General features: G+C 41.9%; 2 protein-coding genes across 2 annotated transcripts in view; both read left to right on the top strand.

Moving 5' to 3' along the window:
• si:ch211-158d24.2 (multiple epidermal growth factor-like domains protein 9) overlaps positions 1 to 3758 on the top strand; it is a 44445-nt gene extending 40687 nt beyond the window's left edge. Inside the window, exons 5-6 of the mRNA XM_004574193.5 lie at positions 1238 to 1507; positions 1704 to 3758. Coding sequence (XP_004574250.1) covers positions 1238 to 1507; positions 1704 to 2215 — 782 coding nt within the window. The 3' untranslated portion in view covers positions 2216 to 3758. The remainder of the gene's footprint in view (positions 1 to 1237; positions 1508 to 1703) is intronic.
• A 2283-nt stretch (positions 3759 to 6041) lies between these two features.
• Positions 6042 to 12720, top strand: LOC101467886 (lymphotoxin-alpha). Its single transcript, XM_004574194.3, has 4 exons — positions 6042 to 6479; positions 9503 to 9527; positions 9617 to 9676; positions 9913 to 12720. The coding sequence occupies exons 1-4, from the start codon at positions 6267 to 6269 to the stop codon at positions 10320 to 10322; spliced, it is 708 nt and encodes a 235-aa protein (XP_004574251.1). The 5' UTR covers positions 6042 to 6266; the 3' UTR covers positions 10323 to 12720.
• The last annotated feature ends 14583 nt before the right edge of the window (positions 12721 to 27303 follow it).

The raw sequence follows: 27303 nt of genomic DNA, 5'->3' as shown, positions 1-27303 counted from the left end.
GACTGTGACTGCAGTGTAGAACTGGATTAGCAGCTCCTATGGAAGACTGTACTTCCCCAGTTGTCTCAGGAAGTACATCCTCTGCTGGGTCTTTTTGAGGATGGAGTTGATGTTGGTCTCCCACTTCATGTCCTGGGAGATGGTGGTACCCAGGAACTTGAAGATCTTCACTGTCGACACAGGGCTGTCTGATATGGTGAGGGGGAGCAGAGTTGAGGGATGTCTCCTGAAGTCCACTGTCATCTCTACAGTCTTAAGAGCGTTCAGCTCCAGGTTGTGCTGACTGCACCAGAGTACCTCAACTTCCTGCCGGTATGCAGACTCATCACCATCCTGAATGAGGCCAATGACGGTGGTGTCTTGGTGACACAACGCTGTTGAAGGGAGTGCACTTCAGTACTGCAGTCTCTGTTTGACGTGCCAGAAGATGTCATGTGACCAGTGGCTCAAGGCTAGGAGAAAGCTGACATTTGACATGCACTTGTTGCAGATGAACAGTGTTCATGTAAATTCTGGTTGAATACAAGCTATTACTGAGCTTTAAACAAATCACTGTTGTTTTTTTTAACCCAGAATTAAAAAAAAAAAAAACACTAAAAAAATGTAAAACCTTTTCAGAGTACTTCATAGTGGGCCTGGCTGAGGCATAAGCACTCTGTGTTTTCACTGAGTTGCACAGGACAAACAGGGAAAATCACACCCTCCTCTGGAGATATGACACAACATGGTTCTCTCACATCCATATACTGTCAGCTTGAGCCACCTAGTGGCCCGACAATAGCTGTTTCATTTCGGGCTGTATAATATAACACAAGATCATACATGTTCAGAGGGTTCTTCAGAAAACACAACATAATATTGCTAGTCATCATTACAGCTAGATTTTAGAACCTCTGCTTGTAATATATGTGACAGACTGATGGCAGGGTGCAAACTGCTTCTCACCCTGTGGCAGCTGGGATAAACTCCTGGTAAAGCAGAAGAAATAAGATGGATGTATGTTAATGATATAGCGATCAAAGTTGAGACTAAAGAATGTGTTTTGATGTGGGTTTTTTTTTTTTTATATGTGTTTAACATTCTTTTTGTCCCTGCAGTAAGTGTAATCTAGCAAATGCTCATATTTAACATGAGTAAACTTAAATCTCAAACAAAGCTCAGATCATGCTTGTGTACTTGAAAGTCATAAATAGCAGTGATCAGCAGCTGATGTGCAACTTCCTCTGTTCCTGTACAGATCAAAGTGGCTCTCCAGTATGTGACCAGTGCCTTCCCCAGTACAGCAAACCACACTGTGTTGAGTGCAGTGCTGGTTTCTACAAATCAGCTAGGATTTGTGTTCCATGTGACTGCAATGGAAATGCAGACCCTCTGGGCCCGCCCCAGCTCTGTCACCCTGACACTGGCCACTGCCTCCGCTGCATCAACGGCACTACTGGGACGCAGTGCCAGCTTTGTGCTCCCGGCTTCATAGGGGACAACCGCAAACTTAACTGCACCCATCCGAGTAAGTCCAAAACACACTGCTGGGTTGAAGATGATTACAAACGAGCATTATATAGAACTACAAACCATGCAAAGCTACTTAAGTGAAGGAATAAAAATAATGGGTTAAAATTTGGAAGAAAAGGTCTGCTGTAGTCTCAAATGTTTAAAAATAAAATCTGAAATGATTAAATACTTGAAATGCTTTTTCTCCTCAGCTCCCCGAATTATTCCCACACCAGAAGCTACAGCAAAGCACCCCACATCCTCCTCCACCACAATAACCACCAGCACTACTTTGATGTCTCCCAGAGCAAGAGGGATCCCAGCCTTCACATCAAGCAGCAACACCAGTACCACACTAAGCACCTCCTCCACCACCCAGGCTCTGCTGACCAGTCTAAGCAGCCCCACTGACAACACCACAGCTGCCCTGACAGAGGTCACCTGGACTCAGTTCAACGTCATCGTTCTGGCTGTCATCATCCTGGTGGTGCTGCTACTGCTGGGCTTTGTCGGAGGCGTGTACACCTACAGGGAGTACCAGAACCGCAAGCTCAACGCCCCCTTCTGGACCATTGAACTGAAAGAGGACAACATCAGCTTCAGCAGCTACCACGACAGCATCCCCAACGCTGACGTGTCAGGCCTGCTGGAGGATGAGGCTAATGAAGTAGCGCCCAATGGCCAGCTGGCACTCACCACGCAGGGAAACTGCTACAAAGCTTAGCTCTCCATCCATTTCCAAAGCAGTCACCTAGATTTACAGATGAAATAAAGCTGCTGGAAAACACCAAATCCAAAGCTCCTTCATGTTTGACAGTTTGTCATTATACTGCTCATCTGCAGCATTTACAGCACCTGGCAACCTGATAGAGAGTTCAAAGTAAAGAGTTTCCACTTTTTCGTGCGATTTCGGGTGGAATGGGTGATCAGTGAAACGGGGTCCAAAGAAACCAGTTTAAGTCTTGCCTGCAGAGGGCACTGCTGGGGAGATTAATGAGGGCCGGTGAGAGGCTGGTGAAAGTATGCACCTGTTGGCTGAAACAATGGTTCTGGAACCAGTCAGAGGACTTCCAGGAGCTTAACATTTCAGATATTTTTAAAATGAATTTGTGACTGTTTAAGTTATAACTGAATCACTTGGTATGGTGATTTCAATCTGAGACGATGATTGTTATTTAATGAATTTGTATTCTGTTCTTATTTATTGGTTGGGAGAAATGCTGCACATGTATGCTGTGTTTATTCATGGTGTTTTATCTTATGTGCTGTCAAATGGTACTTTGAACTGGCTGATATGTTTTCATGTATAGTTGGTGTGTTTTGGAGAGAGAGGGAGAGAGAGTTGTAGAAGGAAACAAAGTCTGTTAGCACACGCGTCTTAGTGACCTCATCTTTTGTTCATAGCTTTCTCACTTTTGTTAAAGTGTGCCAGCTCACCTAAAACATCTAAGAGGAGTGTTTTGTTTAAAGAAACTGCAACTGGTATTTACAGACTGCTTTCTTCTGGCAGTATGGTGAGACAGTGACACATACTCGGATTGTGTAAAAGGCCATAATCTTATAATCTAATCTGCTCTTTGCTGCCTTCCTCAGCAAAAGTTGAACAAACCATTTCAATAAGTGCTTCTCATTCTTAGATAGGGTGAGTACTGTGACTCAGATGATAGAGAGTTTAAAAACATAAACAGTATTGTCTTGTTGATACTGTTGTGTAGTGAAACCAACCTGCAGATGTTTAAAAAAACCCACACACATCCTGTTCTCACCTACAATCAAATTGCATCATCTCAAGCAGTGAGTTGCTGTAATATTGATGCAATTTCCACCTGATCCCAGACAGGACCCCACGTTTTCTGTGTGAATATAGCTACCATTGGGTGGGTGTGCTTCTTTTTACCATGGTGAATGAGTAAAGCTAATTATGAAACCAACTCCTCAGGTACTGGCTCTTTCCCTAATGTGATCTCTGTAAATATTATTATTGTACAGATGAATGTGAATAGTAGCACTATTATTGTACAGGTAGAATACCATGTGGACACTGTCACTCAACAAGCTCCCAACCTTTCACTTCCCAGAGCGTGATGTGGCGGTCGACCTGCGGCTTTTTGTATTTTGATTTCTTATTCTCAGTTGACTTTGCCATACACGCAGCTACAGAACTCAAATGCACCCACAACTCATAACAAAGAATTTAAAAAAAGAGCAGTGTAAATAATACCTCACAGTCAGAGCCCAACTCTCAAATAAAAATGGGTTTAACTGTTGTTTATGTCTGTTGCACATCTCTTTATCACATTTTAACAATTCCCTCCTGAGACATAAAAAAGACTTGTCTCAATTCATTTAAAAAGTACAGAAATATACTCACATGTTAGCTGTTTAAAATTTACACTGCAAGCAGGGTTTTTTAAGCCTTTTATTTTCCACTGTGCAAATTAAAAAAATTAAAACATTCAGTTTACATCCTGTACGCAACACACAAAAGTTTATATATGATAAAAGGGAATTGTTATCAAAAGGTATCCGGTGACATTCTGAAAAATGTAACATTATTCCTTTCCCTTGATTAAAAAAAAGTCAGTTTCTGTTCAGTTAATTTCAGTTATTTAAACTGCTACATTGCATAAACCAAAGTACGTGGGAAATTCCAAGAAAATATTCCAAGTTCTACTGGACAGCTGAGATTTCATATTGGCTCTGATGATGCAAAATCCTGTTTGTTAAGTTGAAGGTGATTGCAAGGAATCATTCCTTTCGAAGAATGCAAAACATTTACTGTTCACCGAAACAATCAAAGGAAGTCACAATTACAAAGATGAGTGAAGAGGAACTTGATTTACTCACAGATTGTTTCTAGGTAACTAATGCCCTAATTACTGCAGGCTGACTGCTGCTAACCAGTTGACATACTCTCTTAAATTCTTTTTCAAAGTCTTTTTCAACTGCAGGCTACTTAAAATTGCTTAACATTGCCAACTTACTCAGATCAGTAATCTACAACACTTCATTGATTGATATATTATCAGCTTCTGTTTTCATAGCACTCTGAATTTTTTGTCTATGTAAGCAACTAATGCTGCAGCAGCATTTATTTTATATAACATTATGAGAAATTTGTCGTAATGTCATGTGACATTGAATAATGTCACATGACATAGGGTACATGAATAATGGAGGACAGATTAAATGCCAGTATGACTACAAACTGCAAATAAATGAGAACGATAGGAGGTGCAGTGTAATAGACTGTGTGTCACTTGGGTGCTCTTAGAATCTCATCTCCGCTTTTCACAGATGATGTTGCGGGAATGGGAATCAGCACCAAGTCTTAGGCCGTGGTCCCTACCCTCAACTATGGTCACAAGCTTTCGGTAGTGACCGAAAGAACGAGATCACAGATACAAGCAAAATACAAGAAATTATCTTTCTCCCAGGAGTGGCTGGTGTCTCCCTTATAGATAGGGTACAGAGCTCAGCCATTCATAAAGGGCTCAGGGTAGAGCCTTAACTCCTCCACATCAAAAGGAGAGAGTTGAGGTGTTTCGGGCATCTGACAAGGATGCCTCCTGGGCAAGGTGTTACTAGCATGTCCCAATAGGAGCAGGTCCTAAGGCAGACTCAGGACATGCTGGAAAGATTATATCTCTCAGCTGGCCTGGGCATGCCTTGGTGTTCCCCTGCACAAGCTGGAGGAGATGGCCAAGGAGAAGAGGGTCTAGGCTTCTCTGCTGAGGCAGCTGCCCCCATGAACCAGCCCTGCATAAGTGGGGAAAAAATTAATGTCGCTTGCAAAGCAGCTCCCGTTTCCTTTTGGTTGTATAACCCAGCAGGCGACTGCCTTTAAACCCCCAGCAGAGGTTAAATCAACCTTATCAGATGTGACCTACTGATCGGAAGGTTGGTGGTTCGATCCCTGGCTCCTCCAGTCTGCATGCCAAGTATCTTTGGGCAAGATACTAACCCCAAGTTGCTCTCTGATGCATCCATCGGAGTGTGGATGTTGTTAGAAAAGCACTCAGTTTAGTGTCAGTGCTTGTGAGTTTGGGAGAATGTGGCATGTTGTATACAGCGCTTTGAGTACTCCGGGAGAGTAGAAAAGTGCTATATAAGAATCAGTCCATTTATCTGTAGTTATCGTTCAGCTTGTTTTACTGTAAAGGTTTTTTTCTTTTCTTTTTTTGCAGAAACTGATTCAATGCATTCATAACTATGTGTTTTATACTAGATGTTGTTTTTCCGCTCACAAGCTACACCATCCTCTAGTTCTTTGGAAAATGTGTAAACCTACTACAGCATACCACTAATTATTTATTTATTATGTCTAGACTACACGGACGTGATTACAGCTAGTCTGCAAATTACATCTGGACAAAGGGGCAGATAACAGCTAGCAGAGTGCTGACGTTCATTCGAAAACACTGTCAGTGTCCTCACAAGCAGCTGAAAAACAAAGTCTAGCCAATGGTCATTAATGGGACTGTCATTCACAGCGTGTTCAACAGGAGGTGAGTTTTTATGGTCGTGGTTTTATATTATAATCAATCCCTCTCCTAGCATTCGTGCTTTGGTTCCACTAAAAACCAAACTAGCCAACGTATTTCACGGTGTTAGAGAAAAGCCAGCCCCAAAAAAGAGGAAGTTCGTGCTTGATACTCGATACCCGGTGAAACTCATTTAAAGCGAGACTTGCAACAACGTGGGCGACACCACGCTAATAAATGGAGATGGAGTATGGGAGCCAGCGGCTAATCCGGGAATAGCAAAGCAGAGGCATGGAGGAAGACAAATGGGGTTTTGAAGTAGGGGAGGAGGCAGTACTTCAAAGCCCGAACACCTCTCTTCAGTTACTGTCGCCGAACGAGACACGAAACAGGCGAATGGCTAAGCTTTTAGCCTTGGTGCTGGTTCTGGTGCTTGCAGGAGTTCTGCCTTTACTAATCACGATTTTACTCCGAAGTCAAAGGCATGCACCGCCGGGCAGCCAGGTAACATATACCCGACACACTCTTAAGATTTTCCGTTTAGAGCTGCTGCTGCTGAAATATTATTTTAACACTGCTTTAAAAAAATCAAAAAGAGAGGAGAATAGTTTAGCGCATATTAAACAATGTAATCTATTATAAACGCAGCTAACTCATACGCCTTTAAATCCTCGGCTGATGCGTTCAAGATATGTTCTACTCTTTATGTTTCCAAGCCAGCCGGGTCAAAGTTTATTCCCTCATGCAATGTTTTGATAAACTTGGCTACAGCATTAGCCAAAGCGCGTTGGCGGCGTACTTTCCACGAAATTATTCGCACTTGTGAGTCGTGGGCACACTGAATCCAAGCACGCGCGGTAGCTCGACACACACGCACACGGCCAGCAAAACAGAGCGCACGTGCCCAAATGTTGTTACCGCGCAGCTGTAGTTTGGAGTGCTTAGTTACAGAAACGCAGTGTTGCCAACTTAGCGACTTTGTCGCTATATTTAGCGAGTTTTCAGACCCCTTAGCGACTGTTGGGAAGTTCGCTAAAAAAAAAAAAAGACGTGAAAGCGCGTATCGCTTTTACTCTCAACAAGCAGCGGGTGCTGTAACGCAGTCAGTTCTTCTTTTACTCTTATGCTGTTTTGTGGATCACAAGGTTTAAAGCTACTTATAAACACACACACAAAGTAACTCCACCAGAGTGCCTATTTCGGGTCACTTTCACCGGTCCAAGCCCGGGTAAAGGAGTAGGGTTGGAATTGTGACATTTAAAAAAAAAAAAAAAAAAAAACAATAATTGCTAAAAGAAATTTAATTTGTAGTTCTAAATAAACTCTAAATGCATTTAGGACGTTTTTACTCACTTTATGTCTCTTCCACGATGTTATTTCTCTCTCCAACAACATAGGTTACAATTGGATTAGCATGACAAATTATGCAAAATTAGGCGATGGCGTCATTTAGCGACTTCTAGGACAGCCAATAGCGATTTTCCTTACTGAGGAGTTGGCAACACTGCAGAAACGTACTTGCTTAAAAATGCTGAAACCTTAAAAACGGCCTCTGTAAAAGACACCGAGGAAGAACCCAACCTATCATCTGTGTTAGTTTCGTTGCCTAGGAAAAGGTCCCACAGGACACTGCACTAACCGCTTTTTAGGCTACGTTCAAACTGCAGGCGAAAGCGCATCAAATCCGACTTTTTTGACTATGCGACCCATATCCGATCATGGTATGACAGTGTGAACAGCACAAATCCGATATTTTCAAATCCGACCTGGGTCGCTTTCGTATGTGGTACTGAATCCGACACACATCTGATGTTTTAGAAAGCGACTGCTGTTTGAATGGTTATGTCGCATTAAACCAGCTTTTTACGTCACTGACACAAGACAGACACCAATTATCAGCGTCGGAGAAGCGCCCGAGAAAACATGGTGAACGCTTCCTGGCCATCCAGTGAAACTGTTGGGAAGACAACGTTGGAGAAACGTGAACATTTTATTTGTACTGTATAATCTGCAGATTCTGACAGAAATCTGCAACTATCCTTTGAAGCGCCGCTCCTCTCTAAAACGGCAACAAGGATAATTATTAGGCCATATGAAAATAACAAAATAACTTTATAACTTAAAGCAAAATTGGGAAACGTAAAGTCAGAAACAAATCTTTATATCAAGGCCATCAGTCAAACACTACTGGGTCTAAACAGAGCGCGTTGTGTGTGACGACTTCTTTTGCGCATGCGTGGCGCTTTGAGGGTTCACACTAGAGCGCGTTTGCTGTCACATTTTATTTGTAGTGTGAACAAGCAGACAAAAAAAATCTGATTTGATAAAAAAATCGGAATTGAGCTTTAAGACCTGCAGTGTGAACGTAGCCTTAGAGGGATGAACTCCAAAATAAGGGATCTGTGATTCAGGAAATTATGGCCGGCGAGTTCATTTTATGACCACAGTGACCGGTGTTATGCCACAAAGTGATTTCCGGTATTTGCTATAAAAAAAACTGATTGTGGGTATTTAAACTGTTATAAGTGACCTATTGGTATATACTCTGTCTAAAGAGCTTGGAAAGAAAAACGTCTGGACCTTCACAGACATATATACTCTGTCAAAAACATGTCAAACGCATTTCTCGTGAATTATATCAAGTCCTTTTCAGCCAGAAAGAACATTCTTATCACAAAGTGGAAGCCACAATCAGTTTTTGGCAAAGAGGATTTTGCATATCTTTTATTTATTTAAAATGAACAAAAAAGTAATTTCAAGAGAGATCTGGCCAAGAGGCGAACAGAACTTGAAACAAATATAACATCACAGTTCTAAAAGAATATTTTATGTGACTGAAAAGGACTAGATTGTTTACAGGTACAATAATGCAGCATCATAAAGATGCTGATAATGATACTTGGTCATTTTTTACATAAAGCCTTCCTGGATTGTTTTCACTGCTGTCTTTTTACCAATAAAGTGCTTGGTAAGTAAAGATATTATTTATTATTTAGAAAAATAATTGCTGAAATAGAACACAGAAACATCGGAAATCACTTTTTGTCAGATGATCGCTTTTTGGCACAATACTAAAAACTGTGTGGTCCTCAAACAAACGAGGTCATAATATTTCAGTAACTCTGAACCACAGAGTCAGTGAAGCGTCCAAAAACATTTAAAGACATTCATGTCAATGCTGTTTTTGAAACCTGCTTCCTGCAGTAAAACAGTTGTATAATGTATATTAAAAACAAACCCTCAGATTTGGAGAGTGTCTCTCTATCTTTTAGTCCCAAACCATTATTTAACCAGGAAGCGAAACTGTTGAAATTGATTGAATATTCCCTAAATGTTCTAACATAGCTCATTTACCAGGCACCTATAGTTTGAGTGTTCCTGTGGTTATTGTTTCTAATATACATAAACAGTGTTCTGCTATCACACTTTGGTGAAAATAGTGTAGGGTAGATTCATTGGCATCGAGTTACATCATATTTTTGGTCATTCTAATAAAGTATGCTAAGACTTTGTCTGTTTCCTTACAGCCAACCACGCCACCCGACCTGTCAGGTAAATGTTAATACTGTGTTAGCATGAAGTTAAAACCGAAACGCCATCACCACATTTCAAACAATCTCTTTTTTCAATCTGTGTTGTAGTCAACAAACTAGAAACTTCAAGACATCAAAACTTGGTTAATCCAGCTGCCATGCTAACAGGTAAAGTTAAAAATGATGTGTGTGTGTGTCTTTATCTTATGCTTATTTAAGTTTTTTTTTCATTAACCACACTTTGTATGGAGCTTATCATAAAAAAAAAGGTTCTGTGCCTAAATTATTTACACATGACTCTGCAAGAAGTCATTCACTTTTACTTAAGTTTGAAGCTAGCTATAAATTATAGACAAGTAGAAACATGAGTAACCTTAGTTTTTATTTATTTTTTTCTTCTTTAGCTCCTGTAGGGAATAACACGAATGGGCAGTACCTTCAATGGGCACATGACATCGGAAATGCTTACTGTCACGGCGGCTTCAGCTACTCCAATGGGGATCTTGTGGTGCCCAGAGATGGCTTGTACAGTGTCTACCTGCAGATCACTTATAGTGGTTTAGTGTGTCCTGTCCATAAAAAACTGATGAACAAGGTGTTGCATAGTTCAGAAGAATACAGAAATGATATGACTCTCCTCTCATCGATCCACACAATGAGCTGCAGCGAAGATGTCTGGAGTAAATCCCTCTATACAGCTGGCTTCTTTTTCCTGAAAGCAAAAGACAAACTACGTGTGATGTCATCACATCCAGATTATATTACCAAGGCAGAATACGAAGTGTTCTTTGGCGCTGTGCTTTTTCCTCACTAATATCTATATCACATATATCAAGATTGTTCGAATCCGATCTTGAGGATGGTTTTTAGCCTCTTCTCCAGGAAAATCAGTGTATTTTATGGTTTCCCCTTTACTCTTTTTGCTCATGAAACATATGCAGCTACCGATTGATTAACAGCAGTGAGAAGCTATTGAACAAGCTATGACAGTGGGTTAATTTCACCCTATGCAAGTTATAAGCTGCATTGTTTTTTACTCATTAACGACAGCTCACTTTACATACTGCCTCCTAAACTGTGGTTTCCTGGTATAAAATATATATGTCCTTGACAGCACATGACTCGTATAACTGCAAAACTCATCAATTATAGCCTTCTTCTTATTTTATATGTGTGGAATTAAAATATATGGGCGATTATGGCTCAAGAGTTGGGAGTTCGCCTTGTAATCGGAAGGTTGCCGGTTCGAGCCCTGGCTTGGACAGTCTCTGTCGTTGTGTCCTTGGGCAAGACACCCGTTGCCTACTGGTGGTGGTCAGAGGGCCCGGAGGCGCCAGTGTCCGGCAGCCTCGCCTCTGTCAGTGCGCCCCAGGGGGGCTCTGGCTACAATGTAGCTTGCCATCACCAGTGTGTGAATGTGTGTGTGAATGGGTAGATGACTGGTTGTGTAAAGCGCTTTGGGGTCCTTAGGGACTAGTAAAGCGCTATACATATACAGGCCATTTACCATTTTTATATATTTTGCCATTGTGATAATTGTTGGTGATGGTCCCTTTTAAAGTGTCTTGAAATATTTTCTCAAGTTCGGTTTAAATTTCTCAAAGTCGAGCAGTCTCAAGGTCTATAAAAGCAAAAGAGCCAAAGACATGACAAAGTGTGAACTTTATGTTGAAATAGAGACACTGCTCAGAAGTTTTCGGAAGACGGTGAATCATTAGCCCATAATTTCCAGCCACACATATACTGTTACCATCATGACTGTATTTATTTACGGTCACAACTAAGGACTTAAAAGTGAATCAGTTCTCATAGATCTCTAGTTCAAAGTCCTACACTCTACAGCATTTAAACATTATGTTTACAGCATTTTACTGAAATAGTTTTGGTCTCTGTAGCTAATTCCTCTCTTAATTTTTCTATAACGCTCTCATTTAAATTGTATCGAGATTTAAAAGTTACACTGAAGGCCACTTTGCCTAAATTGGAGGCTGATACTTTAAGCTGTAAGGCTCCATCTCAGCTAACTAAAAACGAGATTATATTGGCTCAAAGGACGCCAGTGGAAAGTTAATTGGCCACGTGGTGAATGATGCAGGAAACAAAAAAAGAGTGGAAGCATTAGCTGAAATATGAATTTTTTGTACAGTTGTAGATACAGTTGTGCTGTGGTATTCTGATTAAATGCAGCACTGGTTGCTTAGTGTCCAGTCCTGTAGTCATTGTAACATGTTTGTAGTAGTCTAAACCTGTGATGCTCTCATCAGGTAATAAAGCTTTAAAGGGGTGATAAAAGCATCTCAGTGCCAGACAACTTTTATTGTGTTTTGATATGATTGTTTAAAAGATTTAGCACAGCAGTTTGTCGGTATGAACACTGTGCATCGTTGGTGCCAGTGTTTTAACGCTGACGGTGAGAGAATTTCTCAGACTCATATACTCACAGTTTATTGACGTGTAATAGGAAGCATGTGCAATCTTGGGAGGAACGCTTAAATCACTGCACTACCTGCAGGTGTGACTCGAAATGTTTGAGGGATGCTGGAAGACTCAGTTGTAGAGTTAGTGATGGATTACGTTGTATACCATAGTATTTATATGTGGTAGAATGTAACTATTGTTTGTTGTTTTTTCCACGGGATTCATTGTAAACTGATGAAAACATATATGTGGAACTTTTCACTTTATACTTTTAACCTACGAGTTGCTGCTGTGTGCTCATATACACTTATTTAACAAGCCTAGAAATGTGTGTTTGTATTTAATTATTTAATTCATTGCTTGCAGGGAATTCTATACTTGGTGGTATATAAATCAGCATTTGCTACAATGAAAGAAATTACGTAATTTGTAAACTTGTATTTTTGTGCGAGTTGTGGGAATAGTTTCTAAAATCAAAGTTTATGCCAAGACACGATTTCCCGTTTTTTGGTGATCATTACAGATTTGTTTCACTTTCTGACCTTATATGTAAGACATTTTCTCATATTTCAAATGTTTCATGTCCAAAATCAGAGGCTCAGTTTGTGGGAACCATTTGTCTCCACAAATAACGGTTCTGTGCCTGCATCTGTCAATGGGTGGAAAGTTTTAGTTTTCACTTTGTCTTTTCTCCTGATGGATGGTTTCTTTGGTAAAAGGGAGTGTTTTTGTTGCATCCTCATATCTCTGTAAGATGACCTAATGTTATGTTATTAAAGCAGTTGTCCATAGTGTTTGCTTTCCCAGTTACAAGCAGAATATTTTTGTAAGACTGCTCCCTTGAGGCACTGTTCCTGGGGATTCCTGGCAAGACATATCCACTTAGTCATTGCAGTGAATCACAAGTGGAAACTTTTTCTGTTTTTGTGCTCCACTGAAGACAAAGCTTTCCTTCAACCAGGAACGTTTTCTAAAGATATTCAGGAATATCTTTACACACAGACAGTTTGGCAAGTGATTTACATCAGCACTCAATATTAAGGAAATGTTTGCATGAAAGGGGCTACATAGTCTGGAACAATGCTTGGTAGGTGGTACGTGGCAGAATCCACATGGATGATGTAAAAGAAAATGTTATTCAGGCCAGGTCACCTTCTTCCATTGCTCTGAGGTCCTGTTATGTTACTCACATGCCCACTATACCCTTTCAGTGAGGGACCGAGCTCAGCACAGGCACCCTGACTGGTCCTTGAATTAAAGCTCAAGGACCAGTGTTTTATAAAAACATCTTGGTAGAAGCAAAGCAAAAGTAAAAAAAGATAAATTCTAATTTTGTTCTCATCTGTGGGGAGAGAGAGGCAGGGCTGTGCAGAGAGGTTTAAAGGGGCGGGTGCTCAAAGTTAAAAAGGGGCACATTGAACCAGGCTGAATAACAACAACACACATTCACCAAGAATCTAATATGGGCAACAAGGCAAAGCAAACGTAGCCGATGTTCTACCTGATGGGTACAATGTTGCTGTTGAGGGGTTGCTGTGGATAGTGCTGGAGGGCAGGGCTGTGTTGATCTGAGACTGTAAACATTAAAAAGTCCACAGGAGAGATGGTAGCTGATTAAACAAGTGTCATGAGATAATAACAAAATGCAAAGATTGGTGACAGCGCTTGGAACCATAAGGCAACAAAAACTGTGAGAAATAATTTTTTTTATTATTATTAATCCTTTATTTATCCAGGTAAAAAATCTCATTGAGATTAAAAATCTCATTTCCAAGAGAGACCTGGCATCATAGCAACAAAAGTCACATACCACATAGGTATATAACATTTAAAACAAATACAATATCCCATACAAACATTTGTACAATTTAGGCTCTGCCTGTGAATCACTCTTTGCTTCTCTTCTTCCTTCCATCCCATCATTTCATATATCACTCTCCACTTGCTGTCTATCTGAGAACAAGGCACAACTTGCTATTGCAATAAACTATAATCTAATTATCCACACCTAACAACTCTTGCACTTAATCTATAATAAAATGATGACAGAAAAATGTTATAGCACTGCCTTTAGTAGCCTCACACAGCTCCTGCTGTTTCCTCCTCATGTCCTTACCAGGCATGTCTGGACAATGTTATATCATGAGTAATTTTTTTTTTTTTTTTAATTCCATCTAAATAAAACACACACATGCACGCGCACACACAGTGACATTTTAGACCTTCTTCAGAATACTGTATATACTATGGGCAGCACGGTGCTGATCCAGAATCCTTACATTATTATTTATTACTAGAGCTACAATAATAAAGCAATGAGGAGGGGGAAGTAATAAATATGAAATAATGTATTTATGATGATTCCATTTGTTTCACTATCCACTCTGTGCAGGGGCAAAGCTTATTACATTTTTAAACTGTAGAGATACAATAATTTTTCTGCTGTAAAATCCAAATTTTGTCTTATTTAAAATATAAATCTAATATAATCTGCTTCTTAATGTATGTTCTTTAAAATACAGCGTGTGTTTTTAATATATTATAATTATAATAATGCATAATTATGTGGACATGCATATTAGATCGTTTTTTAGTGAAATATAATCCCTCCAGAAAGGCAGGAAAAGCCCGGAAACTTGCTTTAAAACTAAATATGTTTCTAAATACTTTATAACTAAATATGTTCCCTAAAACGGTGACAGAGCTACAGACCCATGACAGCCTTACACAGGTAGCTAGCAGCTATGACCAGCACTACTTGAGCAGTTAATAAAAGGACAGGTAATGTTTGTCGCGCTGTTGCACACACAGCACGCTCGTTTGTTTCAGTTCGTCAGTTGCAACAAGACAGCTTACCAACGTGTACGTAATAAGCTAACACTCCTGTGTGCTACACACTACAGTGTACGCTGTACACCTACTTAGTGGTTTTGTTGCATCAGTCTGTGTCTCTGAGTTAACTTGTGTTTCTCCTACAGCTCCGGACCGCTAAAAATGCGCGTGCTCTTTGTGAGCTCGTTCCCGGCTCGTAACCAGCGCGTTCTGCCGTCGAGGGCGATCATTGGTTAAATGTGATCATGTGACTGATGCAAGCCAGATCCTTTTATTTAGCAAAACTGTGATTAATAGTTAAATATTATTGTTGAGGGGCACAGACAAGACTCCGCACGCACACACATTAAAAAATAATAATATATATATATATTTTTTAAAAAGTTGCCTCAACAAAAGGGCACCTTGGGCACCCATCAGGAAAGGGGCGGGTGCTCAAGCCCCTCTAGCCCCCCCCCCCCCTGCACGTGCCTGGAGAGAGGTTGGTGGTGAGAGGCATTTCCAGCACTGACGATGTGTTCCACCTCAGTGCTCTGTGTTAATAGAAATAATCCAGAAAAAAGGATTCCTTGATAGATCCCACATCATCTCCAAGTTGTAATCCACAGGGAAAACTTTGGAAGCTGCAATCCACTAGGAAAATGATGAAAGTCCAGATCCTTCTCAGAATTATAATTAAACACAGCAATGATGATAATGACGATGAGCAGAAATAGATTCAATCCAAGTCCAATCTGTAAGTTCACCATGGGCATCTCCCCTTGGCACCTCTGCTGGAATTTCAATTGGTGAACTCCTGAAATCCAATCCTTTTAACTGCTCAACTCGCAGGGTGCCAGAATGCCTCCAGGTATCCCAGTTCATACTTCAAGTGCCCACTCATCCCAACTCTCTAATATCTAGTAAACCAATCAGGTGTACATAAGATTCACTGATCTTTACCCCCAACTTATTATCCTCTCCTTCCTCGACCCTTCACCTTTTTTAACTAAGGCAGAGGTTATTGAATTTCATGTCTCCATTAAGATCAGATTTTATTAGCACATTCACTTTAGCATAATCACAATTAAACCAAATACATCTTCTTAGAACTTAGAACTTTTTTATTGTCATTGTGCAGTTGCTTGCACAGCGAAAAGGTGCAAAAGTACTGAAAACAACATACAAAGGAAAACAATATAAGTACGCTGTATAGACGGTGTATGAGTTACAGAAACATTGTGGGGGGGGGGGGGGGGGGGGGTGTTACAGGGGCAATAATATAATAAATAAGGGTGGAAGGGATGACTGGTCGTTAAGGATGGGAATGGTAATTGCACATCTGCTAGAATATTGCACAGAGGCCAAAATATTGTACAGTAAATGGAAAGACCGAAACATTGCACAGGGGATGGCAGCAACAGAGTGAGCGACACCATGAAATCTGTTCACGCTCTTAATTTGCATTTATGATTCTGACAGCCCACAGGTAGAAGCTGTTCTTTAGTCTATTGGTTTTGCACCTGATTGATCTGAACATTTTTCCAGAGGGCAGGATGTTGAAAAGGTGGTGGTTAGGATGGAGATGGCTCCCTCTGGCTCTGGAGAGACATCTAGAGCTGGCAATGGAGTCCAGGGGGGGAGGATGAACAGCCTATCACCTTCTCTGCAGTTCTGATGACCCTCTGGAGCCTCTTCTTGTCAGCTGTTGCGCAACCAGTGTACACAGGGATGGCATGCACCAGCATACTCTCACACATTAGTAGGTCAGTCAGTAGCCTGTTCCATCTCAGAACCCTCAGGAAAGGAGGCACTGCTGTCTGAAGCCTACCGTACTAAATCATAAACTTTAAAAGTCATCACATTGTCTCGTGCCACTGAAGGAGCTGCTCAGTGCTGTCAGAGTCTCCTGCATGGTGGGAAATGTTGTCCAACAAGGATGACAGCTTAGCCACCTTTCTCCTGTCACTCGCTACCTCCACTGGATCCAGAGGGCATCCTAGAACAGAGGTGGCCCTCCGGGTCAACCTGTTCAGTCTCTTCCTGTCCCCAGCAGACCACACCATAAAAGATGGCTGAGGCCACCGCAGAGTCATACAAGGTCTTCCAAGTGGGTCCTTCACTCCAAAAGGCCTCATTGACACACACACACACACACACACACACACACACACACACACACACACACACACACACACACACACACAGAAGTCCAGGTGCTTAAGAACCTTCACAGACATTACTAACTAATAATGACATCTGATTCAATCAATCAATCAATCACAGCTTTATTCGTCACATGCAGGTTGCCCTGCAGTGAAATGGGACCCCCCCCCCCGACCTTACACATATAGCACAAACATTACATGGGGATACAGGTCGGAGATTGGTAGAATCAGAGAAAAACATTGAAATGTACACTACAGTGGGGAAAGTGCAAGAGGAAAAAAGAGACCCCTACTCATGCTGTGCTTCCATGGTAGGACAGCATGAGAACAGGAAACAAAAAAACTCCTTTGCACAAAAAGCACATAAATGTCCACAGCACAACATTGTGAAGACATGACAAGCCGCGGGGGGTGAGGAGTAATCCGAAGCGAACACAGCAGCCGCCCTGCACAGCGCTACCATTCCAGCGCGGCACACAGCCCGCCGCGTTCCCTCGCAGGAAACAAGCATCGAAGGCGTTGGAAGGGGAGGGGGGATGAGTGAGTGCCTATCAGTGTAAGTGTGTGTGTGTGCGTGTCCATAGTTCAGCTGAGACAGTGTCCTTCGGCCTATCAGGCTAAGTAAACAGTCCTCCAGCCAATCCAGGTGTCCTTGCATGGGATGGGAAGAATAGCCGTAACACAGTCGTTATCAGGGAGTGATTGTTCGGCTCCAGCCTTGGGCCTGCAGCTGGCGCGTTATGGGGGTCCGCAATGTTCATGTTGATTTTGTTAATTTCCATGCGAGCAGCCCAGGAGAATTTTCAGGCCTCTCGATCTCCCGTTGGAGAGTCGCGAGCCTCCCCATGATGGTATCAAACTTCTGTTCCATGGTGTTGTCATTCTTTTGATTCTGAGACCTCACAACTGCAGTGATCCGGTCCGCGATGTTTTCCAACTGTCGCTCAAGGGTCTCATTTTGAGCAGGCCTCTCTCTGATGTTTCCCCTCATACGCTCAATGGTGTTGTTTTGAGCCTTCACAGCAGCTGCAAGCGTCTCCAAGGTGTTGACCATATTACGTTCGTTGTGAGCGGTCGCGCCTCGTTCCATTTCGATTCCAGCGGGCAGCCTTGGGGGGGGGGTTTGAACAGCCGGTTCCGCTCTCTTATTTCTCCGATAAACCAGGGCTAAGCCAACTCCGATCAACATGAACCCTGTTATCATGTTCCGAATAGATGGATTCATGTAAAAATGTCTTTTTACATTTTTTTTTACATTCTTCTAATGTCAAACGTTTATCTCTAGGAACACTATGAGATCTAGATTTTACAGATATATCCTTATACCTCCACACACCTACCATAATCTCTAACATCTAGAAACCTCCACACACATTCCTCAGTCACACCATACATTCTTGTGCTGAGACCTGGCTCTCGCTCTCACAGTTTATATAGTGTTAAATCACTACAGCAGCCACCTAAAGGCGCTTTATATTATAATGTAGTGACCCTATAATACACATTATCATATGTGTGATAGTTTTGGCATAAACCAAGATTCCATTCCAACAAGGAAAGAGCACTTCTTCTATATGATAACAGAAATAATACAAAAAAAAACCCCAATATGACTGAGATTTAATTTAAATTCTGTAATTTCACAGCAATGACTCTAGAGAAGACAGCTAAAAAAGCACTAGAAATTTGCTTGAATGGAAATTCAGTCCCTACCCTCACCTATGGTCACGAGCTGTGGGTGGTAACCAAAGAACGAGATCATGGCTACAAGCGGTAGAAATGAGCTTCCTCTGCAGGGTGGCTGGCCTCTCCCTTAGAGATAGGGTGAGAAGTTCAGCCACTCAGAAGGGTCAGTAAGTAGAGCTACCGCTCCTCTACATCGAAAGGAGCCAGTTGAGGTGGTTCGGGCATCTGACAAGGATACCTTCTGGGCAAGTTGTTCCAGGCATGAGGAGGCCCTGGGGCAGACCCAGGATATGTTGGAGAGATTATATCTCTCGGATTCAATTCAATTCAATTCAATTTTATTTATATAGCGCCAAATCACAACAAAAGTCGCCTCAAGGCACTTCATAGATACAGAGAAAAACCCAACAATCATATGACTTCCTATGAGCAAGCACTTTGGCGACAGTGGGAAGGAAAAACTCCCCCCCCCCCTTTTTTGTTGTTGTCCTGTTTGGATCTTTAACCATCAGAATTGTTGTCTTAAGGCCAAGAAAGATGCCAAGCGGATTTATTTCACCAAGTGGATCATCATGGCCTTGCCATATTGGTCCATTTGACTGACCTTTATTATAATTATGAATTTATTTTATTTTTGGTTGCTACAAACGGGACAGACATGACTGGGGGATAGGACAGGGAGAAAGAATGAAAGAAAGAGAGGGAGAGAAACAAAACCAGAGGGGAGAAGAGACGGTGAGAAGGGGGGGAAGAAAGAAAGAAAAACAAACAAAACACCTGGATCACCTGTATGGAGAAAAAAAAACGGAAGAGAAAACAAACAAAAAAACAGCAACATAATAAAAAACAGCACCATCACAATAAACTAGCTAGCAGTAGATAACAGTAGATACTAAATAATAAATGATATTGTGCAGCACGCAAGATAGACAGCGCACAATGTGCTTTGAGGCAGCAGCCAAGAAAGGTGTAGTCTGCGTCTGTGAACATCTGTGTGCACACCTGTGTGGATCAGCATGCTTGTATTCCAAAGGTTTCTCCATGTAACGATCTGCTAGGGAGTGTGGGGAGCCATAGCCCTGTCCCCCAGGGCATGAAGCAGGTATGGAGGAGATCCAGGCCCCAGAGTACGAGGACCCGAGGAGGACCACCAAAAGGGGGGTAACCGTGCCACCCTCCTGGGAAGAGCTGAGTAGAGCCCCAAACGAGAGGTCACCCAGCAGCTACGGAGCAGAGGCCAGAGGGGGTTGCAGTGGCGTGCCCGCGGGCTCTGCCGGCAGCCAGCTGTGCCAGAGAGGACCAAGCTTCAGGCCCAGAGGCCTGAGGGTACCCCACCCCCCGGAGGGGGCCCAGCCGGACCACAGCCGCCAGGCCCCACCAATTGGCCACCAGGAGTGAGCCGGTACATACATGAGCGCCCAGCCCCAGTCGACAAGGACCACCAACACACCAACGTCTGAGGGCATCAGCCACCGGCAGGGAGTGTGGTGAGGGGAGATAGGCCTCCGTACTTTGGAGGGCCTGAGATGTTCCCAAAGAGGTTGAGTCTAAGACCCAACCTGACATATAGACACAGACAAACAGGCGCACACGGACACAAACATGCATTCCCACCCCATATACACAACCAAATACTCGGCACTCACCCAATGTGTAGACAGACACAAATAGACACTGCACAGACAGTCACACTCCCCAAACATACTCTATATCCCAGGTCCAGGTACCCCCGCCCCCAGAGGGGCAAGCCGCACCTAGACCCAGGAAATGTAACCCTTCTCTCTGGGGTGGAGGAGAAAAACTCCCTTTGAACAGGAAGAAACCTCCGGCAGAACCAGGCTCAGGGAGGGGTGGCCATCTGCTGCGACCGGTTGGGGTGAGAGAAGGAAGACAGGATAAAAGACATGCTGTGGAAGAGAGACAGAGATTAATAAAAGATATGATTCAATGCAGAGAGGTCTGTTAATACATACTGAGTGAGAAAGGTGACTGGAAAGGAAAAACTCAATGCATCATGGGAATCCCCAGCAGCCTATGTCTATTGCAGCATAACTAAGGGAGGATTCAGGGTCACCTGGTCCAGCCCTAACTATATGCTTTAGCAAAAAGGAAAGTTTTAAGCCTAATCTTAAAAGTAGAGATAGTGTCTGTCTCCCGAATCCAAACTGGAAGCTGGTTCCACAGAAGAGGGGCCTGAAAACTGAAGGCTCTCCCTCCCATTCTACTTTTAAATACTCAGGGAACAACAAGTAGGCCTGCAGAGCGAGAGCGAAGTGCTCTAATAGGGTGATATGGTACTACAAGGTCATTAAGATAAGATGGGGCCTGATTATTTAAGACCTTGTATGTGAGGAGCAGGATTTTGAATTCAATTTTGGATTTAACAGGATGGCCTTGGTTTGTCCACAGACAAGCTGGAGGAGGTGGCTGGGGAGAGGGAGGTCTTGGCTTGTCTGCTGCCCCAGATGGATCCATCAGTCCAGTGCCTCCATTAGTGTGAATGTGTGTCAATGTTTGAAAGCACTTTGACAAAAAAAAGAGCATTAAAAAAAAACCCTGCTTCTATGAATGGAAGTGAATGCGTGAATCATAGAATCTTAGAATCAAACATAGCATTAACACAACAAACACACACTTAGTAGCTACCAAAACCTTAAATTCCCATTGCTCAGGGAGTTACAGGCTAGGGTTCCTAAGGAAATGCTTTAACACTAACCTGTATAAAAAAGACATAATAAGTACAAAGGTACAAAGTTTATGACATGGACATCTAAGGAAAACATCCAGCCATCAGTCATCAGTTCATTAGTTATAGTGACTCAGAGATGCAGGAGACACCTGACAAAGCTGATCTGCTTGGCTGCCAAATGCATGCATTGCAGAGATGCATCTTACAGATGTTGGCTTCTTCAGAGTTTTCCATGTAGTGTTTAGTGAATTTGCAATAAGGTTTGAGGGGCATTTTTATTATTGAGAAATACATGTTTACAGCTGTAAAAAAAACCCCCAAAAAAAACCAGAAACTGCCGAGCTAAGAAAATAGTCACAGCACTCATCAGAAAAAGTGGAAGTGGAACATCTATGTCACACCGCAATCAAAAACATACGTCTTATGACTTTGACGTCATTAATCAGACCTGTGGTTAGCAAATTACAATTTTTTTCATGTGACCCTTTCTTGGAAATACAATTCAGTTTCTTGGCCCATTAACTGAACTGCAAACAAACTTTTTTTGTTGTTGTTGCAACAATGAAAATTGATTAACGTCATCTTTGTAGATTATTGCAAAAAGACATATTAAGAAGAAAATTCATGTGCAGTTTAATGTTCACATTCAATATGCAAAGGGAATGATTGCTGTTTTTGTACATATTTTTTTGTTAGATAATGGATGTAAAATGTAATTGGCTATTTTTAGAAAATCACATGCTTTTGATTACCAAATAGTATCGATTTCCAGAGAATGTCTTCAAACCAAAAAACCAAAAATTAAAGCAATCGATGCATTCTCAGGAATAAGAGTGCTATAAAAATCTGTTTCCTTCTCTACAGTACAGTCTATATATATGTACTTCCTAGCACAGTTTTAGAACTAGAGGTACAGTGGGGCAAAAAAGTATTTAGTCAGCCACCGATTGTGCAAGTTCCCCCACTTAAAATGATGACAGAGGTCAGTAATTTGCACCAGAGGTACACTTCAACTGTGAGAGACAGAATGTGAAAAAAAAATCCATGAATTCACATGGTAGGATTTGTAAAGAATTTATTCGTAAATTAGGGTGGAAAATAAGTATTTGGTCACCTCAAACAAGGAAAATCTCTGGCTCTCACAGACCTGTAACGTCTTCTGTAAGAAGCTTTTCTGTCCCCCACTCGTTACCTGTATGAATGGCACCTGTTTGAACTCATCATCTGTATAAAAGACACCTGTCCACAGCCTCAAACAGTCAGACTCCAAACTCCGCCATGGCCAAGACCAAAGAGCTTTCGAAGGACACCAGGAAAAGTATTGTAGACCTGCACCAGACTGGGAAGAGTGAATCTACAATAGGCAAGCAGCTTGGTGTGGAAAAATCAACTGTGGGAGCAATCATCAGAAAATGGAAGACATACAAGACCACTGATAATCTCCCTCGATCTGGGGCTCCACGCAAGATCTCATCCCGTGGGGTCAAAATGATCATGAGAACGGTGAGCAAAGATCCCAGAACCACACGGGGGGACCTGGTGAATAACCTGCAGAGAGCTGGGACCAAAGTAACAAAGGTCACCATCAGTAACACACTACAACGGCAGGGAATCAAATCCCGCAGTGCCAGACGTGTTCCGCTGCTGAAGCCAGTGCATGTCCAGGCCCGTCTGAAGTTTGCCAGAGAGCACATGGATGATACAGCAGAGGATTGGGAGAATGTCATGTGGTCAGATGAAACCAAAGTAGAACTTTTTGGTATAAACTCAACTCGTCGTGTTTGGAGGAAGAAGAATACTGAGTTGCATCCCAAGAACACCATACCTACTGTGAAGCATGGGGGTGGAAACATCATGCTATGGGGCTGTTTTTCTGCCAAGGGGACAGGACGACTGATCCGTGTTAAGGACAGAATGAATGGGGCCATGTATCGTGAGATTTTGAGCCAAAACCTCCTTCCATCAGTGAGAACTTTGAAGATGAAACGAGGCTGGGTCTTCCAACATCACAATGATCCAAAACACACCGCCCGGGCAACAAAGGAGTGGCTCCGTAAGAAGCATTTGAAAGTCCTGGAGTGGCCTAGCCAGTCTCCAGACCTCAACCCCATAGAAAATGTGTGGCGGGAGTTGAAAGTCCGTGTTGCTCGGCGACAGCCCCAAAACATCACTGCTCTCGAGAAGATCTGCATGGAGGAATGGGCCAAAATACCAGCTACTGTGTGTGCAAACCTGGTAAAGACCTATAGTAAACGTTTGACCTCTGTTATTGCCAACAAAGGTTATGTTACAAAGTATTGAGTTGTATTTTTGTTATTGACCAAATACTTATTTTCCACCCTGATTTACGAATAAATTCTTTACAAATCCTACCATGTGGATTCATGGATTTTTTTTTTTCACATTCTGTCTCTCACAGTTGTAGTGTACCTCTGGTGCAAATTACTGACCTCTGTCATCATTTTAGGTGGGGGAACTTGCACAATCGGTGGCTGACTAAATACTTTTTTGCCCCACTGTAAATATGTCTTTAATATATCTTTGAAAACCAGGAAAAGTTCTTCTCATCAAAACTTTCCAGAAACACATTCCTAAACCTTGTGGAAAGCCTTCACAGAAGAGTCAAAGCTGTTATAGTTGCAAAGGGTGGTTTGACATCATGTTAAACTTTACGGATTAAGAATGGGCTATTACTCAAGTTCATATGTGTGTGAAACCAAATGGCCATCTAGTGTATGTGCACTGTGACAAGGCAGCGTTTTGCAGCTCGATTTACAGTGAGGAAGACTGAGACACAGTATGGTGGAAGCAAGAGGTGTTTATTTGCCCTGCCAATACGATAACATAAGATAAGATAAAATAAACCTTTATTAGTCCCACATGTGGGAATGTTTTTGTTCATGGCAGAAAGTACAAGTTAAGAGCAGTAAAAAATTAAGAAAATTAAGCAATAGAACAGGATAAGATAAAATAGAATAAAATACTATATACAATAGAATAAAGTACTATACAAAATAGAATAAAATACTTTGTTATATTAGGAAAATTGCACTAGATAATATTGCATATCAGGGAGATAGGGCGAAAGTGGGTTACCATTGTTTATTGGATGTGTGTGTGTGTGTGTGTGTGTGTGTGTGTGTGTGTGTGTGTGTGTGTGTGTGTGTGTGTGTGTGTGTGCGTGTCTGCACGTGTGTGGTGATCTGCAGAGATCATGTTGTAGAGTCTGACAGCAGTTGGAAGGAAAGACCTGCGAAATCTCTCCGGCCCACACCGTGGGCCTGCCACTGAAGGAGCTGCTCAGTGCTGTCAGAGTCTCCTGCATGGTGGGAAATGTTGTCCAGCAAGGATGACGGCTTAGCCACCTTTCTCCTGTCACTTACTACCTCCACTGGATCCAGAGGGCATCCTAGAACAGAGGTGGCCCTCCGGGTCAGCCTGTTCAGTCTCTTCCTGTCCCCAGCAGACCACACCATAAAAGATGGCTGAGGCCACCGCAGAGTCATACAAGGTCTTCCGAGTGGGTCCTTCACTCCAAAAGGCCTGAGCCTCTGCAGCAGGTACAGCCTGCTCTGTCCTTTTCTGTAGAAGCCATCTGGATTGTGAGTGCAGTACAGTTTATTGTTTAGATGAACACCAAGGTACCTGTAGCTATCCACAGCCTCAAGGTCCATACCTTGGATGTTCAGTGGTTGCAGTGGAGGATGTTTGTGCCTGCAGAAGTCCAGCTCCTTGGTTTTTCTAGTGTTAATCAGGAGGTAGTTCTGTTACCACCAGTCCACAAAGCCTTGGGTCAGCTCTCTGTACTCCCTGTAGTCCCCATCAGTGATGATGCCAACAATTGGCTATGGCAGACAATCACTGGCATGATTGCTGAGCCTTCTCACAGCACAAAAAAATCACTCTCCTGTCTAATGACCACTGGCAGCCTTAAATACTCTCAGCTGTTAAGGACTAAACCATTATTTTACTTTCAGGTGAGTTTTGGCAGACCTACGATGTGGTCCACTGCAACAACTTGTCAAATCAAATCAGTTTCTGGCTGTTGAGGGCCCAGCCCCCGAATGTCAGCAGAAAAACAAAGACAAGATCACAACATTAGTCACTACGTACGGGTTTGTTCCTCGAGCAGGAATGAACTCTTAAACTATTATTCACCTTATACCTCAAAGTTAATAGCGAATAGCTTTATTCATCATTATTTTTGTTTTGTTTAAATAAATTGCATGAATAAATAAATAAAAGTGGAGTATGTAGAGAATGAAACTCACTTGACAACATTCTGGAGTTGAAATATTACATCACGGTACCAGTTTTACTTTAACAGTAAATATTGAACTTGGATAAACCAGCTGGCACATCTAAAAAAAAAGACTTAGCATTGTATGGGCAAGATCACCTTTTCATAGACCAGTGGTTCTTAACCTAGGTTCGATCGAACCCTAGGGGTTCGGTGAGTCGATCTCAGGGGTTCGGCAGAGCCTCCGCCGTGACATGCATGGCTCATTTTGTGCACCAGTAAAAAACATATCTATGTCTTGAATTTGAAAAACATATTTTATTTTTCACTAAAGAGGGGTTCAGTGACTGCACATATGAAACTGGTGGGGTTCGGTACCTCCAACAAGGTTAAGGATGTTATGGTTCAAAATATTGGGGATGGAGACAAGAGAAAAACCACAATAACAACACTGGTCCGGCCGGGTCAAGTCAAACGATGATTTTAATGGTCACACACGTGGGAGATGGAAACTGAATGCAGACAGCCTCAGATCTCATCACAAAAAACACATCTCCATAGTTTTGTAAAAAATCAGGGTATTAGAACGCCCTTTCATGCGTAATGACAGGTGTTATACAATCAATGTTGACAGTTTTATTTAACACAGAAAAATAACATTGTCGCCTTCCCGAGAGCAGACGCTGACTGCCCCCGTCTCCTGGAGCCATCCGTCCCCTGCTGAGACACAACATTGCAACTACAAGGACTTCCACATTGATTAAGACGATCAGTGTGTATTGCTCTAAAACAAGTGTATAATACTAAATGAATAATGCTTGGTCAGCTACCACTACTTAAAACATAACAAAAAGCATAACTGAGCACAAGATCACCAAGAATAACATCGTATAAGTGCTGTGTAAGCATGTTTGCATTTAGCCCTCTGCACTCAAAGTCAAAACCTGCAATATATCAGTCCGGACCATCACGCCGAACGAAGCTTATGACCTTCAAAAGACCAAGTGCCAACTCATCATAAGCACAATTGCAAGGTGTGTCTGAAATTATTGAAACCACTCTTTTGAACAAAAGACAAACAAATTAACAAATCTTCTAAACGCTATTCAGTTCATTTCAATCATTAATGATTAAACATGAAAGTGATGATTTATGCTTTTCACTAATTCTCTAAAAAGCCCGGAAACTGACTCAGGTATTTAATATTTTAATCAATGTCGTTTAATTAACTACCACTTTAAACTTAGCAAAAAACATAATTGAATAAAAGACCACAAAGAATAATATGATATCAGTGGTATGTAAGCGCGTGCTGCCCTCTATGCTCGAAGCCTTTCCCCTCCATAGATCAGTCAGACATTCACGCTGACTGTAGCTTTTAACCCTTAATTAACTTGAGCACAACTCTAGAATAAGCAACAAACTGCAATATGTATAAGTTGATCATGGTCACATCTGCAATGAAAGATCATATTATTATTCTGGTACTTATAAGTAAAAGATCAAACTAGAGTTATAACAATCACTGTAATACAAAGGCTAATGTAAGGTCAAAAACTTCAGTATATATTTAATGCAAAGCTGGTTATATGATTCTAATGAACTAATAGTGCCATATTAAAATAATGAAACTAGAAGAGGAAAAAACATCCCCTTTTTATTCTACAAGAACCACTGTCATAGACAAAACAAATCCTATTCCTGAGCCTGATGAATAGGTTTCACTTGGCACATTTTATCTTGTTAGTCTGGCTGTGTAATTTCAAATATGTACAGTGCATGC

This window comes from Maylandia zebra, linkage group LG12 (assembly GCF_041146795.1).
Source record: "Maylandia zebra isolate NMK-2024a linkage group LG12, Mzebra_GT3a, whole genome shotgun sequence".
Lineage (NCBI taxonomy): Eukaryota > Metazoa > Chordata > Actinopteri > Cichliformes > Cichlidae > Maylandia > Maylandia zebra.
The sequence above is the reverse complement of the archived record's forward strand: the minus strand, read 5'-3'. Positions and strand labels throughout refer to the sequence as shown.

Coding starts and splice junctions, on each gene's coding strand:
- LOC101467886 (XM_004574194.3), top strand. CDS start 6,267: ATGGAGGAAGACAAATGGGGTTTTGAAGTAGGGGAGGAGGCAGTACTT. Junction 6,480..9,502: donor ATGCACCGCCGGGCAGCCAG/GTAACATATACC, acceptor GTTTCCTTACAG/CCAACCACGCCACCCGACCT. Junction 9,528..9,616: donor CACGCCACCCGACCTGTCAG/GTAAATGTTAAT, acceptor TCTGTGTTGTAG/TCAACAAACTAGAAACTTCA.